At 41.3% G+C, this 18,546-nt stretch overlaps 1 protein-coding gene across 1 annotated transcript in view; it reads left to right on the top strand.

Moving 5' to 3' along the window:
• Positions 1-18,546, top strand: part of LOC133564483 (endothelin-converting enzyme-like 1) — a 203,421-nt gene that overhangs the window by 108,240 nt on the left and 76,635 nt on the right. The window contains exon 8 of the mRNA XM_061918832.1: positions 13,905-14,127. Coding sequence (XP_061774816.1) covers positions 13,905-14,127 — 223 coding nt within the window. The remainder of the gene's footprint in view (positions 1-13,904; positions 14,128-18,546) is intronic.

Here is an 18,546-nt window from a genome sequence, read left to right as displayed (position 1 = left end):
AGATTCAGCAACACAGATCTCCAAAAAACTGTATAATTATGCTGTTAAAGCAGACGACATTAAGCTGTGTGTGTGTGCAGCGCTCATACTTCCTAAAAACGCGTGACGTCTTGCGTACACGTCATCATTACACAACGTTTTCAAGACGAAACTCCCGGGAAATTTAAAATTGTAATTTAGTAAACTAAAAAGGCCGTATTGGCATGTGTTGCAATGTTAATATTTCATCATTGATATATAAACTATCAGACTGCGTGTTGGGTAGCAGTGGGTTTCAGTAGGCCTTTAACACGTTATGATGTTGATGATGCTCAACCACCATTTAATCCTGTCTATTTCCAAAATGTTTCTGTCATTCATCACATTTCGATGCCGTGTCGACAGAATGACAAATCAATTGTCTCCTTTGAAAGTTTAGCAGCTTGCACGAAGGCGACTTTATCAAATCTGCATTCACGGCGGTCCTTGTTTTGATGCTCTCGTCCTGTAACCCTTTAAAGTTAGTGGTGTATAACTGGAAAACTGTGAATAAGGCCCATTGTAAATACACAATGAATGAAGTGGTTTCTTTTATATGATCAAACACGTAAACAACAGTTTACAACAGTGTAAATAATTTATGAACAGTATATGTGCAAAACATACAAATGATGAGACATAAAGTCTGCATTCCAGCAGCACTCTAGTTTCAAGATATATGTTTAATTTGCTTTGTAACATCCTGTATTTATCACACTCCGTGGCCCAACCACGCCTTCCTTTACCTTTTGCCATCAATTGAATTCACAACACAAGTGCTTTGTTGGCAGGACCCTCAGGGTGCTATTGCCAAGCCTCTTCTGATTCCAGATATTTCATATACAGGGAAAATGAATTGGGGAGGAAGCAACAACAACATGCCTCAGATAGAGCCTCACAATGGGAGAGAGTGGTGTTTGTCCCCCAAGGCACATTGAATGAATGCACCCAGCAGAGCAGGGCACAAGAGCAAAGCAGCATTCTGTCGTCTGAGGGAGAAGACACAATTTTAATGCATAAATGAATGGTGCACTTTTACCACCTCTTCCACAGATTCAACAATTGTTTTTTTTAACTTGTATCATTAGGTTAAAGGCCTACTGAAACCCACTACTACTGACCACGCAGTCTGATAGTTTATATATCAATGATGAAATATTAACATTGCAACACATGCCAATACGGCCTTTTTAGTTTACTAAATTACAATTTTAAATTTCCCGCGGTGTTTCTTGTTAAAAACGTCGCGGAATGATGACGTCTCGAGTCGTCTCGAGTTGGAGGGGACATATTAGCGCAGCACCACTTGCGGCTAAAAGTCATCTCTTTTCATCGCGCCATTACACAGTATCTTGGACATCTGTGTTGCTGAATCTTTTGCAATTTGTTCAATTAATAATGGAGAAGTCAAAGTAGAAAGAAGGAAGTGGGAAGCTTTAGCCTTTAGCCACACAAACACACGGTGTTTCCTTGTTTAAAATTTACCGGAGGTGAAGCTTTACTATGGATCAGAGCGGTCAAGCGAACATGGATCCCGACCGCTTGTCAACCGGCAGGTTTCGGCGAGAAAATTGTGGGAATAAGTCGCTTATTACCGGAGATCTGCAGAGCTTGCGCCGTCCATGCAGCTGTGACTTCCCTCAGACGCTGGCGTCAAGACACCCGTGGACACACCCCTCCGACTATCAGGTACTATTTAACCTCACTAAAACACTAGCAACACAATAGAAATATAAGGGATTTCCCAGAATTATCCTAGTAAATATGTCTAAAAACATCAGAATCGCTCACAATACAATCGACTTTTTTTTTTTTACTTTTTTTTTTGTTTTCCTAGTCCTTCGCTATCAATATCCTCAGCCACGAATCTTTCATCCTCGCTCAAATTAATGGGGAAATTGACGTTTTTTCGGTCCGAATAGCTCTTTTTATTGAAGGCTCCCATTATAAACAATGTGAGGATGTGAGGAGCCATCACACGGTTGACGTCATCGTTTGCGACTTCCGGTAAAGGCAAGGCTTTTTTATGAGCACCAAAAGTTGCGAACTTTATCGTCCATTTTCTCTACTAAATCCTTTCAGCAAAAATATGGCAATATTGCGAAATGATCAAGTATGACACATAGAATGGACCTGCTATCCCCGTTTAAAGAAGAAAATCTCATTTCAGTAGGCCTTTAAGGAAACATTTACTAACATGCACCATTATCTAATGGAATTCACCACAAGAGCTGTAGCAAATATTTTCCCCAAGTTATTTACAATAATTTCTGTTTTTAGTCATTTTTCCTATAATATCAGTAATATATATTAAGGTTGGAGTGAGTGTATGAGTGCAGTGCTCCAGAATGTCCCTACAGGAGTACCTCAACTTACGAGTACTTGAGTATTTCACAATGCAAGTTTTTTCTCGGGTTTTTGTTGTGCTTTAAGTTGCGAGCATGATTGAAGTAGAATTGTCCACATCGGACAGTGCTGCCGTAAAAACCACTAGAACCGAGAAAGTGCAAAGGCGAATCAGACAAACGAACCATTAAATACATGTCCTACCCATTCGCCGAGCCGGCAAGACAGCCCAAACGCAGCACCGTTAGTCCGCATCACACAAGCCACAGACATTCTCCGCAGCATGCAGCTACAAACATCCACAGGATGGATATTTACCCATGAAAATATGGAAAAGCTACGGATGCTGTGTTTGACATGTTTCTTCTGTCCTGACTCAACAAACCGGACAATTGAGCATTACTTTTAGTACACAAACACAGCTTGCTGCCAACTCTGAAGAACTTTCGTATGCTCTCAAAGGCATAGCAGAGACCCACAAAAGTCTGCTGAACAATATTACTACTTCATTTCATAAAACTACTGTAGTTGTGTGTAGTACCTGTTAGGACTGGGGCTATAAAATGACATCAATACATCATATATTGCGATAGACAATCAATAGTATATACATATATATATGTGTGTATATATATGTGTATATATATATGTATGTATGTATATATATATATGTGTATATATATATATATATATATGTGTGTGTGTGTACATATATATGTATGAATATATATATATATATAGATATATATATTTATATATAAATAAATACATAAAAATAAAACATCTATATATATATATATACATATATATATATATATATACATATATATATATATATTTATATATATATAGATGTTTTATTTTTATGTATTTTTTTTGTGGGGGGGGGTGGAAGAAACCGGAAGTGACAAAGCTAGGTTTGTTGAATTAACAAAGTTCGCACCCAGCAGTGATGGGCAAGTTACTTGCAAAATGTAAGGAGCTAAGCTACAAGTTACTCTCGATTAAATGTAGCAAAGCTACAGGTGAAGCTATGCCCAGAGAATTGTAGCAAGCTATGAGTGCAGCTAAGATGTTTAAATAAAATGGTTGTATTACTGCTCTTGGTAGGAACGAGCAAATCACAGTGACATCGCCATCTTCCTCAACGTCATTTATTTTCATTCATCCGTTTTAAAAAACTGGCACACTGTCAAGTTGACTATTCCAGTTTTGCTAAAAATGTTGTCGCTCTCTACAGCACTAATTTTTTTGCTTCTGTTGTATAGTAGATTTGAAGGTAGTTGCAGATTTCAGACACTAGATGGCAGTAGTGTAAAAGCCATTGAACACTACAAAGCGTAGATTGGGAAGCTCCTCGTTGGACCGAGACATTACAAGTGTCAGATTGTTGCCGCACTGTCTCCATTAAAACCAACAAAATTCAAGACAAGTTTCTGTTATTGAATTGACATATCAAAACATCACAGTTTATCTTCTCACTCCATCGACAGCGAGACAACAAGATGGTTCAACCAAACTTGATAGTTGATACTAGGGGTGTGGGGAAAAATTGATTCGAATACGTTGTGCGATTCAGAATCGATTCTCTTTTTTTTTTTTTTTAAACTTGTTTTTTTTTTTATCAATCCAACAAACCACTACTCAGCAATACCATAACAATGCAATCCAATTCCAAGACCAAACCTGACCCAGCAACACTCAGAACTGCAATAAACAGAGCAATTGAGAGGAGACTCAAACACGACACAAAACAAACCAAAAGTAGTGAAACAAAAATAAATATTATCACAAACAGTATCACTATTAGTTATAATTTCAGCATAACAGTGATTAAAAATCCCTCATTGACATTATCATTACACATTTATAAAACCGAAAAAAAAGAACAATAGTGTCACAGTGGCTTACACTTGCATCGCGTCTCATAAGCTTGACAACACACTGTGTCCAATGTTTTCACAAAGATCAAATAAGTCATATTTTTGGTTCGTTTAATAGTTAAAACAAATTTACATTATTGCAATCAGTTGATAAAACATTGTCCTTTATAATTATAAAAGCTTTTTTTTTTTTAAATCTACTACTCTGCTAGCATGTCAGCAGACTGGGGTAGATCCTGCTGAAATCCTATGTATTGAATGAATACAGAATCCTTTTGAATTGGAAAAATATCGTTTTTGAATCGAAAATCGCGTTGAATGGAAAAAATCGATATATTATCGAATCGTGAGCCCAAGAATCGATATTGAATCGAATCGTGGGAGACCCAAAGATTCGCTGCCCTAGTTGATACTGTTACTTGATTGGCTATTAGCATGTCTTTCCCATTGCAAAGTGATCAGTTTCTATTTTCCCTCAATAATACTCAGACATCTCCGCAGATGGTACTGATATAAATTGACAGGAACTATTGATTTATTTCCCACCTAAGCCAAAAACGAAATGCCTCTAGGTCGCATGGTTGCAAACCAGCAAAAGTCCCAGTCCATGTTTGCCGTGTTCACGATTATGACGGGTTAGATCAGGGGTGTCAAACTCAAATACAGAGTGGGCCAAAATTTTAAACAGAATAATGCCGGGGGTCAAGGTTGAAGAAATTCACCTTTTAATAGCGACCCGAACAAGTTTTGCATTGAATATTGAACAAGTAAGGCTTATATAACTTTATAGTGACATGCAAAGTCGAGTTTCAAATTATCCATCCATCCATCCATTTCCTACCGCTTGTCCTTTCTGGGGTCGCTGGAGCCTATCACAGCTGCATTCAGGCGGAAGGCAGTGTACACCATGGACAAGTCACGACCTCATCACAGGGCCAACACAGATAGACAGACAACATTCACACCCACGTTCACACACTAGGGCCAATTTAGTGTTGCCAATCAACCTATCAATAATAATTAAAAAATATCAATGGCATATCAAATAAAATTCAAATAATAATCGTGGGGGGGCCGGGTTTGGTGGTAGCGGGGGTGTATATTGTGGCGTCCCGGAAGAGTTAGTGCTGCAAGGGCTTCTGGGTATTATGTGTGTTACGGTGCAGATGTTCTCCCGAAATGTGTTAGTCATTCTTGTTTGGTGTGGCTTCACAGTGTGGCGCATATTTGTAACAGTGTTAAAGTCGTTTATACGGCCACCCTGAGTGTGACCTGTATGACTGTGGACCAAGTATTCCTTGCATTCACTTGTGTGTTTTAAAGCCGCATACATTATGTGATTGGGCTGGCACGTTGTTTGTATGGCGGAAAAGCAGACGTGATGACAGGTTGTAGAAGATGCTAAAGGCAATGCCTTCGAGGCTCTCCCCCAATATTGTTGTCCGGGGGGAAATCGGGAGAAATTCGGAAGAATGGTTCCCCCGGGAGAGACTCACGATCTACCCGTGAGTCTCTCGGGTAAATCGTGAGGGTTGGCAAATGCGTTGTTACAGCGGCACCGCCCCTGTATATTACCGGTGGGCCAGCTCTGATCTTAATTTGATATTACCTCAAGGGCCAAATGAAATTACACGGCAGGCCACATTTGGCCCGCGGGCCAGAGTTTGACATCCATGGGTTAGACGCAGGAATCAAATTTGATGTCATTAACAAATGAAGGGGAACAGCAAGAAGTCTTAGGCTACTACTATCTTTCCTGGAACTTCACAACCATTTCTTAAAGTGTATCACAGTGAGCCAGACATCAATTACTCCGTCCACCACCCCTTCTGTCCACCCTTAGGCTGTACTGGGCTTGACCACTCTCTATTTGTTCTCAGTCACTGTCTTCTTTTTTGTTTTCTCCTTACTTCTCAGACTCTTAAGATTAGAGCTAATGAAAAAGGCAGTCCAGGCGGACACATGGAGCAGCTTTTGGTTTAACCGCCTCAACTGATTTTCCAGACCATTTTTTTCTCTTTAGTTGTTTGCTTGTGTAACAGACTCCAGCCAGTGTGGCTGAGCCATCTGTACGTTAGTAAACCTCACTCCCTGACAACTTCAAGAGTGGGCTGGCTGCTTCGTTGGCCAGTCAGGGCTTTAAGCTTGTTCATCTTCACGCCTCTCATGTGTACTACCAAGTTACGGTCGCTGTGCGGAATGGGATAAACGCATAGGGACGAACCTTACCTCAGACTCCGCTCTCACTACCCACTATTTTCTACACCTAGCTTATTTAGGGTCGCTTTTGAGCTGAAACATATCCCAGTTGGATTTGGCAAGAGGTATGGAATACCCTCGACTGGACACTAGTGTCCAAGCTTGACAGCCAATTAACAGCTAAAAGTTATCCAATAAGACAGGGGTCGGGAACCTTTTTGGCTGAGAGAGCCATACAAGCCAAATATTTTTAAAAGTATTTCCGTGAGAGCCACATAATATTTTTTTAAGACTTATTACAACTAAATGCGTGCATTTTTAAGTAAGACCAACATTTTTAGAGAATAATAAGTCTGTTATTCTTTTTATTAACATTGTTATTCTAAAGCTAACCAACAATAAATAAAATACTTCTTACCATTAATGCGACTACTCGAGCAGGTGCGGTAGAAACCGGATGGATGGATTAAAATGCATGAGAATGTTTTATATTTTGAACGTTTTTTTTGACACTGTGATTACCAGCGGAAATATTCATTACTTGCCGTGTTAAGCAATGTCAGCTAAGATTTATCTGAGAGCCAGGTGCAGTCATCAAAAGAGCCACATCTGGCTCCAGAGCCATAGGTTCCCTACCCCTGGTTTACGTACACAAGATTGTTTTTTTCTTGTATTTTAGTGAAGTCATTGAAAAAAATCGTAATCATGGTATTAGGTTTTCTAGGAGTTTGCAGCTCAACAACGGCTATATAGACTATTGTTTGCGCATTATTGACTAGTGATGCACCGACACAGCACTTCCAAACAGGATGTTGTGATGGCGTAAGCAAGGCGCGTGCAATTGTCGGGAGCAAAGGCTGCATGTCTGCAAGGCAAACTTTCTTTAATGTATATTTGAGATACACCCACGGACAGCAATCTACCAAATCTGCACTAAGAAAATATTTAAAGGTCATGAGTAGTGTCTCGGATATCCATCCATCCATCCATCTTCTTCCGCTTATCCGAGGTCGGGTCGCAGGGGCAGCAGCCTAAGCAGGGAAGCCCAGACTTCCTTCTCCCCAGCCACTTCGTCTAGCTCTTCCCGGGGGATCCCGAGGCGTTCCCAGGCCAGCCGGGAGACATAGTCTTCCCAACGTGTCCTGGGTCTTCCCCGTGGCCTCCTACCGGTTGGACGTGCCCTAAACACCTCCCTCGGGAGCCGTTCGGGTGGCATCCTGACCAGATGCCCGAACCACCTCATCTGGCTCCTCTCGATGTGGAGGAGCAGCGGCTTTACTTTGAGTTCCTCCCGGATGCCAGAGCTTCTCACCCTATCTCTAAAGGAGAGCCCCACCACACGGCGGAGGAAACTCATTTCGGCCGCTTGTACCCGTGATCTTATCCTTTCGGTCATGACCCAAAGCTCATGACCATAGGTGAGGATGGGAACGTAGATCGACCGGTAAATTGAGAGCTTTGCCTTCCGGCTCAGCTCCTTCTTCACCACAACGGATCGATACAACGTCCGCATTACTGAAGACGCCGCACCGATCCGCCTGTCGATCTCACGATCCACTCTTCCCCCACTCGTGAACAGGACTCCTAGGTACTTGAACTCCTCCACTTGGGGCAAGGTCTCCTCCCCAACCCGGCGGGCCACATTAGCAGGGGCCATAGAGGTCGGGTGCAATGTGAGCTGGGCGGCAGCCGAAGGCAGGGCACTTGGCGGTCCGATCCTCGGCTACATAAACTCGCTCTTGGGACGTGGAACGTCACCTCACTGTCTCGGATAACACCAGAAAAATATGTTAGATTTGTATCCTAGCCGTTTTTATTAAGGAAAATGTCACTAAAAGAATTGGATAAGTCTTTAGAAACTTGAAAATTTCTCAACAAAGTACAGCCTGTTACATTGTATATTAATAGATAGAATTGAATAGAATAGAAAGTACTTTATTGATCCCTGGGGGAAATTCAGCACCACAGTTCGTTCACAATAGACAATAATAATAATAAATAATATATAACATATATAATATATATAATATATGAATATTATAAATATATTCTACATATATTCTGCAATTAAGTGCAGTCAAGAAGGAACATATGCATTATACAGTCTGATGGCTGTCGGTATGAAAGACCTCCTGTGTCGTTCCGTGTTACATTTTGGGAGTCTGAGCCTTCCACTGAACGTGCTCATTCTCTCCGCAAGGTCCGAGTGTAGTGGGTGGGAGGTGTTGTTCATACAGTTTTGCTAGACTTCTCCTCCCTGACACCCCCGCCAGAGAGTCCAGCTCCACTCCCACCACGTTACTGGCCTTCTCTACCAAGGTGTCCAGTCTGTTTGCGTTAGAGATGCGCGGTTTGCGGTCTCATCTGCGGATTCCTCGGATAAACCGCGGGTCGGGCGGTTGACATGACAAAAAAATAGATTTTAATTAGATTCGGTCGGGTGGCGGTTGAACCATCCGGAAATATTTGATATGCATAGTTCTGTGATCGGTATCCTTTGCCTTTCAAAGTGCCATTTAAGACCCGTGTCATAAAGCGAAGAAGACAATAAGAGAGACTATTATCCTCCTGAATGACTGCCGGCAGTCACCCAGATAATAAGTATTAGGGCGTGCTAGGAAGCCATTGGCTTTGTCGCCTACTACAACATGTACGCTCTGCTTCTCAGTCCAGCAACATGTTGTGTGTGGCTTCTGCAGCAAAACGCACACGACTGCAAGGCATACTGGGTGACACAGAGTACACTAATGGTTGTGATATAAACAATTTTAACACTCTTAGTAATATGTGCCACGCTGTGAAGCCACACCCAACAAGATTGACAAACACATTTCGGGAGAACATCCTTACAGTAACACAACATAAACGCAACACAACAAACACCTAGAATTCTTTGTATTCATGACACTTCCTGGCTATTTTATACACCCCGCTAGCAGCGTCGGTAAGGTTGGCGGGGTTGGGGGTGGGGGAGTGTAAAATATATTCAGGAATTGTCACGGATACAAAGGATTATGGGTATTTGTTGTGATACGTTTATGTAGTGTTACTGCGAGGATGTTCTCCCGAAATGTGTTTGTCAATCTTGTTGGGTGTGGCTTCACAGCGTGGCGCATATTAGTAAGTGTTAAAGTTGTTTATATCACAACCATCAGTGTACTCTGTATCACCCAGTATGCCTTTCAATCTTGTACGTGTAGTTACGGAAGCTGCACACAACATGTTGCCGGACCAACAATCGGTTCGTACATGTTGTTGAAGGTGTCTAATGCAATGGCTTCAAAGCACGCCCATATTCTTGTCATCATGATGAACACTATTGGACAGTCGCGGGAACATTAGCGGCTACAATTGTCATCATTACTCTGTGAAACAGGTGTAAATAGCTCTGTAAGTCGTAAAGGCGGCCAACCTCCGATGTATTTCAGCGGGCGATTGGCTGGCGGGTACGATACTGATAAAATGTTGGTTCGGGTGGACGGCGGGTGCGGATGATATAATTGCCTATCCGCGCATCTCTAGTTTGCATCCCTCACTCTCAGCCCGCTGCCCCAGCAAGCCACGGCGAACAAGAAATCGTTCGCCACCACTGACTCGTAGAACATCTTCAACATCTTTGTACGGACGTTATAAAGATGGCAAGATGGCGCTGCTGTAGTGGCTGCTGTAGGCAGGAGCTCTGTGCTCTTGTGTCATCCTTTTGTGTTTCCCTCTTGTTTTCATGTGTTATTATATTTTTTTGCATTTTGGTCCGGGACCCTTTGGGACTGTGTGACAAGGGGTGGCACTTTTGTGACCTCTGTGGTGCTTTTTTTGTGGACTTTTGGATCTGCCTCCCGGGAGCCTTTTGGCCATGGAGACCAGCTGCTGGGTCTCTGCTACACCGGAGTCTGTTTGGAGGGACTGGAGGAGATGCGGATGAGGGGACAGGGCTGCGGAGCTAGCACTGAGCGCTGGGACGAAGAGGCTTCGCGGTGTCTCGACTGGGTGAGCAGGTGTCGGACACCTCAGTCTCCTTGGACGTATCCTCGCTCATCCATGCGGACTGGACATTGGCTGAGAGTGGAGTCGGCTGTCTTGGTTGCTTTGTTGGGTCTGCTTCTGTCTCTGGCCATGCTCCCTCCTCCCCAGCGGACAATGGCGTGGAACACCGCAGAGGCCACCACAGTGTATATGTTTCTTTTACTTTTTATTCATAGCTGTATGTAGAAGTGTCTGGTTGTATCTGCTGCTTTAATGTCTTTAATGTCCTCTGTGTTCTTTGATGTTTGATGTTTCCCTCTTACACACATGTAAGAGGGATGTGTACTATGGCTATGAGTTGTTTTTTTTTTTTTTTTCCTTTGGCCTCAGTCTGCACCCCCACTACAGGGCCCAGGCTAAGACCGATTTATTTTATTTTATTTTAATCTTCTATTCTTCCCCCCCCCATGTTTACCTGTATGTCATCTTTTTTGTAAGGGGCGCTGGAAGCCGGCAGACCCGTCAGCGATCCTGTTCTGTCTCCCTGTAATGTTTGTCTGATCTTGAATGGGATTGTGCTGAAAATTGTAATTTTCCTGAAGGAACTCTCCTGACGGAATAAATAAAGTACTATCTAATCTAATCTATCTAAAGGATCCTACCCTCCTGAGGAAGTAGAGGCGGCTCTTTCCCTTCTTGTAGAGGGCATCAGCGTGTTTTGACCCATTCAGCTTGTTGTCCATGTGTACAACGAGGTATATATAATCCTCAACCATGTCCACATCCACCCCCTTGATGGAAACAGAGAAGCAACAATTGAAAACTAAAACAAAACTATATCCATCCATCCATCCATTTTCTACCGCTTGTGCCTCTCTGGATCAGTGGGTGTGGACCCTATTCCAATTGCTCTTGGGCGGAAGGCAGTGTACTCCATGGACAAGTTGAGAAAAAAATATATGTTAATTCTAATTACTTATAACACAAATTAGGAGGGGTGTAACGGTACGTGTATTTGTATTGAACCATTTCGGTACGGGGGTTTCGGTTCGGTTTGGAGGTGTACCGAACGAGTTTCCACACGGACATTATAAGTAGCGTACCGCACGTTGTGTAAACAATGCACACCGAGGCACAACACACGGCATGCTAGCAGCGACCGGGCTATGATAGACTGACCATAACTCCTCTTTTCATCGGATATGTCCTCTTTTGCAGGGCTGTCCGGCTGGAGTTTCTTAACTGCCTCAAATGTCCCGCATTTTAAGTTAGGGTTGCGTGTTTTTTCAATGTACGTTCAGGGTTAAGAAGGGGTTGAAAACAAAACAAATTGTGCAAGCAGCAGCATTCGTGAGGGAGGGGCAGAGAGAGAGAGAGAGAGCGAGAGAGTTATGATAAACGCGAATGCGTCGCCAGGCTCTGCTTTTTAACCATAGAATTATCAGATTTAATTTTTTATTATGTATGGCAGGGGTGTCAAAAAAGTGCCCCGGAAGCCATTTGCAGCCCACAGCTTATGTTTTAAAGGCCCACGGCACATTCTAAAAATACTATTAAGATAAACCAAAACATAAACAAAAGTGAAATAAAAGAGCTTAAATGCTAAATGTAATTTAGAAAAAGCTGCGATGTTGACTAATAAAACAAAGCTGTTTTTTTTTTCTTTCAAACTGTCATTGCTGAAAACATAATATTGACTCAAAATCAATGTTATTATGAATTATTGACCTATCCAAGGTTCCAATTACTTCACATTAAATATTCCACTAAGAAAAATATTTTTGGTGGAAGATTTAGCAAATTTGGTAAATAAATAACCAAAACATTTATATTTTGTTGTTTACTGATTGTACCGAAAATAAACCAAACCGTGACCTCTGAACCGAGGTACGTACCAAACCGAAATTTTTATGTATCTTTACACCCCTACAAATTAGTTTTTAAATGGATGTATAACAATTTCTAGACGTTTTAAAGAAAATATTTGCATCATCATGATTATGCAAATTATTTGATTACGTCATATTGACCACACTCTCACCACGCTCATAGCCACACTTCCACTGCCAAAAGTAAATTTGCAGTCTTGTGTAAACCCTATCGGTATTGAATCCAAAATGATCAGGACCCCATCTGTCAGGCTTTCCCCTGACAGTTTGGTTGTGTTTTAGTTTTTCCTCTGTATGTGTGTAGTATTTCATGTCAGCGCTCTTGTTTTTGTTCTGTTTACTGTTTGTCTCCCTGAGTGCTGTGTCCCCTCAGCTATGGCTGATTGGCACCTGGCCATACCTGGTGTCAATCAGCCAGTTGCTATTTTAACCTGCCTTCCATCCAGTCTGTGCTGTATTATTGTCATTTCTACTTGTCGCTCCTATCGGTTGATTGTCGTTACCTCTTGTCGTTGTCGATGTCAGTGCGATAAGCTGTTCCTGTTAGTTCCTAGCTCTTTGTTTTGTATTTTCCTGTTAGCCGTTAGCTATTTCCAGTTTTTCTGTCTCCTAGTTCTTGGTTTGTGTTTTACATTTATTTTTGAAGATTAAATCATGTTTTCATACTCAATGCCTGCCACCATCTCTGCAACTTGGGGTTTGTCAACAACACATCTTGACACCATCAAGAGAATTCACTCTGTTTCAATCATTCCGATATTCCACTAAGTCAAAAATTTCCGGTCCAGACCACCGTCTGGATTAAAGACTATTTTCTTATTTGTAGATAAGGCCTGGTCGTAGTCTGTATATTTAACAGGTAGTATATTTTCTGTATTTGTGTAATGTGTGTGTGTAGTATTTCATGTCAGCGCTCTTGTTTTGGTTCTCTTTACTGTTTGTCTCCCTGAGTGCTGTGTCCCCTCAGCTGTGGCTGATTGGCACCTGGCCACACCTGGTGTCAATCAGCCAGGTGTTATTTTAACCTGCCTTCCATCCAGTCTGTGCTGGATTATTGTCATTTCTATTTGTCGCTCCTATCGGTTGATTGTCGTTACCTCTTGTCGTTGTCAGTGCGGTAAGCTGATCTTGTTAGTTCCTAGCTCTTTGTTTTGTATTTTCCTGTTAGCCGTTAGCTATTTCTAGTTTTTCTGTCTCCTAGTTCTTGGTTTGTGTTTTACATTTATTTTTGAAGATAAAATAATGTTTTCCTACTCAATGCCTGCCACCATCTCTGCATCTTGGGGTTCGTCAACAACACATCTTGACACCATCAAGAGAATTCATTCTTTTTCAATCATTCCGTTATTCCACTAAGTCAAAAAGTTCCGTTCCACACCACCGTGTGGATTAAAGACTATTTTCTTATTTGTAGATAAGGCCAGGTCGAAGTCTGTATATTTAAGAGGTAGTATATTTTCTGTATTTATGTAATCATTCTACAAGAGATATCCAAATATTTTCAGCCATAGGTCGCATACCAAAAAAAAAAACAAAGGATGGGTGAGGGGGATACTTCTATTTTGTAATACTTTATTTGATATATTCTTTGTATTTTCTATCCAAGGGTTCTCCATAACTACATGTTGTGGCGTATTGTGGCAGCGCTCAGCGAAAATCTGTCCACCGCCTTCAGGAGCACCATTTATGAGTTTTCTCGGGAAATTGATGGCACGGAGCAGCAGCTGGAGCTGGGCAGAGTGTGTCTCACACAGGCCAACAAACACTTCGGCATGGCCCTAGGAGCACTTTTTGTCCAGGAGCACTTCTCCTCACAGAGCAAAGCAAAGGTAAGAATGCATGCTGGCAAATGTATGCACGGCTTTTTGAAAGCATGCCTTTCATTGTATTGTTTTACACGGTAGCGATGAATAAAATGCTTATCAGTTTTATTGGATGTAAGAAAAAATCTGAGCAATGCAAAAGCATCCTTCAATTGCAACAGGGTAAAAATGTACCCTGACTTTGGCCTTCAATGATACAATAAGTTATAGCAGGAATATTTCATTCCAAGTTGGTTCAGTACTTTTAACAACTTTTTTTTGTATCGGTCTTTCTTCAAATTCCATCAGAGGTTTCTGAAATAACCAGATAATTCAGATGGATTAACAGAGCTTTGATCTGGACATTCTATCCATGGCCATCATAACACTCTCTCGGCCAGTTCAGACTAATCCCACACCCCTGGCCCTCGATCACCCGTAGTCCTTCCTTCTCTCACCTTGATCCGTCCATCTTATTCTTATCTCTCTATCTTGTGCCCATTCTAGGACATGGGGATTTGGTTTCCAATGGAATTTTTAACCTCTGCAACCCCAAACTCTTTATCATCTTGTGCCCAGCATGTCAACTCAACACATTCACTTATGTTGAGCCACAATTTGCTCAAAAAACAAAAAAACAGAAGAATGATGCATAATGTGTATGTGTTTTGAAAAACACTGTTTTAGTGCGAATATGTCTCACCCAACACAGTTTATATTATATTTCAATATCAATAAGTATGATAATAACCGTAGACCTCCGCTATTCACGGGAAATACGTTCTTAGACCATTTGCAAATGATCAAAAACGCGAGTCATTGAGACACCCATAAAAATGTCTATTTTTGATACTCTGATACACATGTGTCAAACTCACGGCACAAGACCAGATCTGGCCTGCCACATCATTTTCTGTGGCTCTAGAAATCCTAGAAATAATTTGGGTCAGTAAAGAACTTAGGGCCTGATTACCTAAGATTCTATTACCATGCGCTAAACAGCTTGTGCAATCTGTAAAAGAGTGTGAACCGTATTGTCATGAGTATAAGTTGCTTCGGAGTATAAGTCGCACCTGCCGATAATGCATAATAAAGAAGGAAAAAAATATATAAGTCGCACTGGAGTATAAGTTCATTTTTTGGGGAAATTTATTTGATAATACCCAACACCAAGAATAGACATTTGAAAGGCAATTTGAAATAAATAAAGAATATTGAACAACAGGCTGAATAAGTGTACGTTATATGACGCATAAATAACCAACTGAGAAGTTGCCTGGTATGTAAACGTAACATATTATGGTAAGAGTCATTCAAATAACTATAACATATAGAACATCCTATACGTTTACAGTCATGATCCGTGGTCCGTATCATGTTTAGTTTAGTTAGGTTCTGTTAGTTTTGGACTTCTTTAGTTTCTGATTGCACTTCCTTGTTTGTTTTGTCTCTATGATTTTCACCTGCATCTAGTGGGACACACCTCTGTCTAATCTAGAGACACTATTTAAGCCTGCCTTTTCCGGTCACTTGTCGTGGATTCGTTGTTCTACGGCATGCAACTATCACGTTGGTTTATTCTCGTTCTTGATTCCTGTTCTGATTCCTATGCTAAGTTGTCGCCTTAGCTTCCCGTGCGTTCGGCACGCTTTTTCTTTTGTTTGTTTCCGTCTATTTTGTACAGTGTATTATTTATTAAATCAGATCCTACCTTGACGTTTTCGTCCGGAGTGTCCGTGTTGCTTTGGAGGAACGATCCCGCACAAAGATGCGACCCCCACGCGACATTTACCAAATAATCCGTCACCCCTAATTGCTAAATCCGATGAAATCGTATGCATCTAGTCTCTTACGTTAATGAGTTAAATAATATTATTTGATATTTTACGGTAATGTGTTAATAATTTCACACATAAGTCGCTCCTGAGTATAAGTCGCACCCCCAGCCAAACTATGAAAAAACTGCGACTTATAGTCCAAAAAATACGGTACTATGAGTGGGCGTGTTGTGTGTGATCTATTAACACTGAGTGTAAAATTCAGAAGTTGTGCAGACCGCCTTATAAGGATTTTGCATGCACCATTTGATCATTTACTGTACTTTCATTTTATCAAGCTCCTACCTGGGGCGTTTGCTGTGTTTTCAAACATGCAGAAGACTTCTACCACTTTTTATGGGCATTTTAGACACAGACTTTTTTTTTTGCCAGTGCAGAATGTGCGCTCATGGCAGAGCGGCTGCAAACTCACTGTGCTCAAGATGTAAAAATGCACTCTTCAAGAATTTTTTAATAGGAGATATGTTAACAATATGTATTAAACAAAACACTGCATAAAAAAAACCCAGCATAAACAAAAATGCATTCATTGAATTTGCCCTGGAAGAGGGGTTAGTGCGGCTGCCTCACAATACGAAGGTCCTGCAGTCCTGGGTTCAATCCCAGGCTTGTGGATCTTTCTGTGTGGAGTTTGCATGTCCTCCCCGTGAATGCGGGGGTTCCCTCCGGTTACTCCGGCTTCCTCCCACCTCCAAAGACATGCACCTGGGCATAGGTTGATTGGCAACACTAAATTGTCCCTAGTGTGTGAATGCGAGTGTGAACGTTGTCTGTCTATCTGTGTTGGCCCTGCGATGAAGTAGCGACTTGTCCAGGATGTACACCGCCTTCCGCCCGATTATAGCTGAGATTGGCGCCAGCGCCCCCCGCGACCCCAAAAGGGAATAAGCTGTAAAAAATGGATGGATTGATGAATTTGCCCTTTAAGTCAAATAAAATTATAAAATGATGTTGATGAATAAACAATATGTGTAATATTTTTTTATTTTTGACCGACCATGCAAATATACTGACACACACACCTATGTGTACAAAATTGTCTTTCACCAAGTGTGTACACATACTTTTCAGACGTGCTAAATAAAATGCTAAGTAGTGCCCGCAAAGCGGTGACGATACATCACATTGCGCGTTCTGCATATTTGCATTTCTCCTCCCAGTAATGTGGGCGTTTTGAAGATCAGCATATATTCTGCGTATTATTGACGACAGAGACACAAAATGGATCGCACGCCTTATTCTGCTCACTTCACAGACGCAATCCACTTTGCACACATTGAGTCGATCAGCTTTGCGTGTGCTATCAAGTTCGCACATGTAAACCAAGCCCTTCCTCTTTCTGACTAATTTAATTCGTTATTTCTATTGACAGATGAAATACTTAAATATTGGCTTGTCACCTTGACTTGTTATTTTAAAGCAAGTTATGCATACCAAAATCAAATAATTAAATGTATTTGCAATTGTGCACAATGAGGCTATTATATGTTTATAAAATTCATATATATTTACTTCACTGTTACACGCGGCCTATGTAGGGTGGTTTAATAGAAATGCTACACCTTACACTGGGTGTGCCCAAATCTTTACAACCACTGGCTGCCTTCAGAAGAATTTAAGCACGTGGCGAGTCCACATTTTCTATATAAAAAGTAATGAACAAACAAATGGGTTATGATACAAAAACGGGTGGGATTAAACATATTCTGTTTCTTCCTGCTCCTTTTCAGACAGAAACAACTGAAAATATGTGATGTATTACATTGCAATTGTATGCATGTTTGAAATAAACTGACACCACCAACCAAAAATAGGCGAGGAAATGTGCTCAAAACATTTCTGATTAGTAAACAGAGAACAATGCACAGGTGCTAACTATATTACGAGAGGTCTGTCTAAAGGTCTGATGCTCACATGTAGTTCAGTAAAGATTGCAACTTAAATCCTCGACCCTATAACTTTAAAAAATAATTACAACGCCACACAACGAGAAACAAGAAACAGCTTTAAAGATAAATAACCAACACAGAGGGACACGTGATGTGCCAAGGGGTCGGCACATATTCCTCAGCTAGACTAATATTTTGTTGTATTCTTATGATAGTATTATTACTTCCACCAAAGACACAAGTGTTTGGTTCTTTTTTTGCAGGATTACAGAAGGATGGCGAGTGAGTGATTTTTAATTTCGGGGGGGGGGGGGGGGGGGGAGGGGGTATGGGGGGGACACATGCAGAAATATTCTGCTTAGAAATGCACATAGAAGATCAGCCACCAATAAGTAGTGACCATTTTCGGTGAAAAAGTATGCAATGGGGCTGTTTGCGATTAGAGGGTGTTAACTTTCCAATATATTTTAAACATTATAATGTATTAATATCCTGCCCTTTTCCAGCTTCTATGACGTAATGAACTAACTAAGTACGTATGTAACACATGCAAGTCCATTAGCTCTGGGTGTTATTAGCTAATATTAGCGATTTGGATGATTGGCATTAGCTATCATTGGCCCCGTTTACACTAGACTGATCATACGTCCTCTTTTCCCCGGACATGTCCTCTTTTGCGGGACTGTCCGGGGTGTCCGGACAGGGTTCCTTAAATGCCT

The sequence above is a fragment of the Nerophis ophidion genome, linkage group LG13, assembly GCF_033978795.1.
Source record: "Nerophis ophidion isolate RoL-2023_Sa linkage group LG13, RoL_Noph_v1.0, whole genome shotgun sequence".
Lineage (NCBI taxonomy): Eukaryota > Metazoa > Chordata > Actinopteri > Syngnathiformes > Syngnathidae > Nerophis > Nerophis ophidion.
Note: the sequence above shows the minus strand (reverse complement) of the source record. Positions and strands in the feature narration are given on the sequence as shown.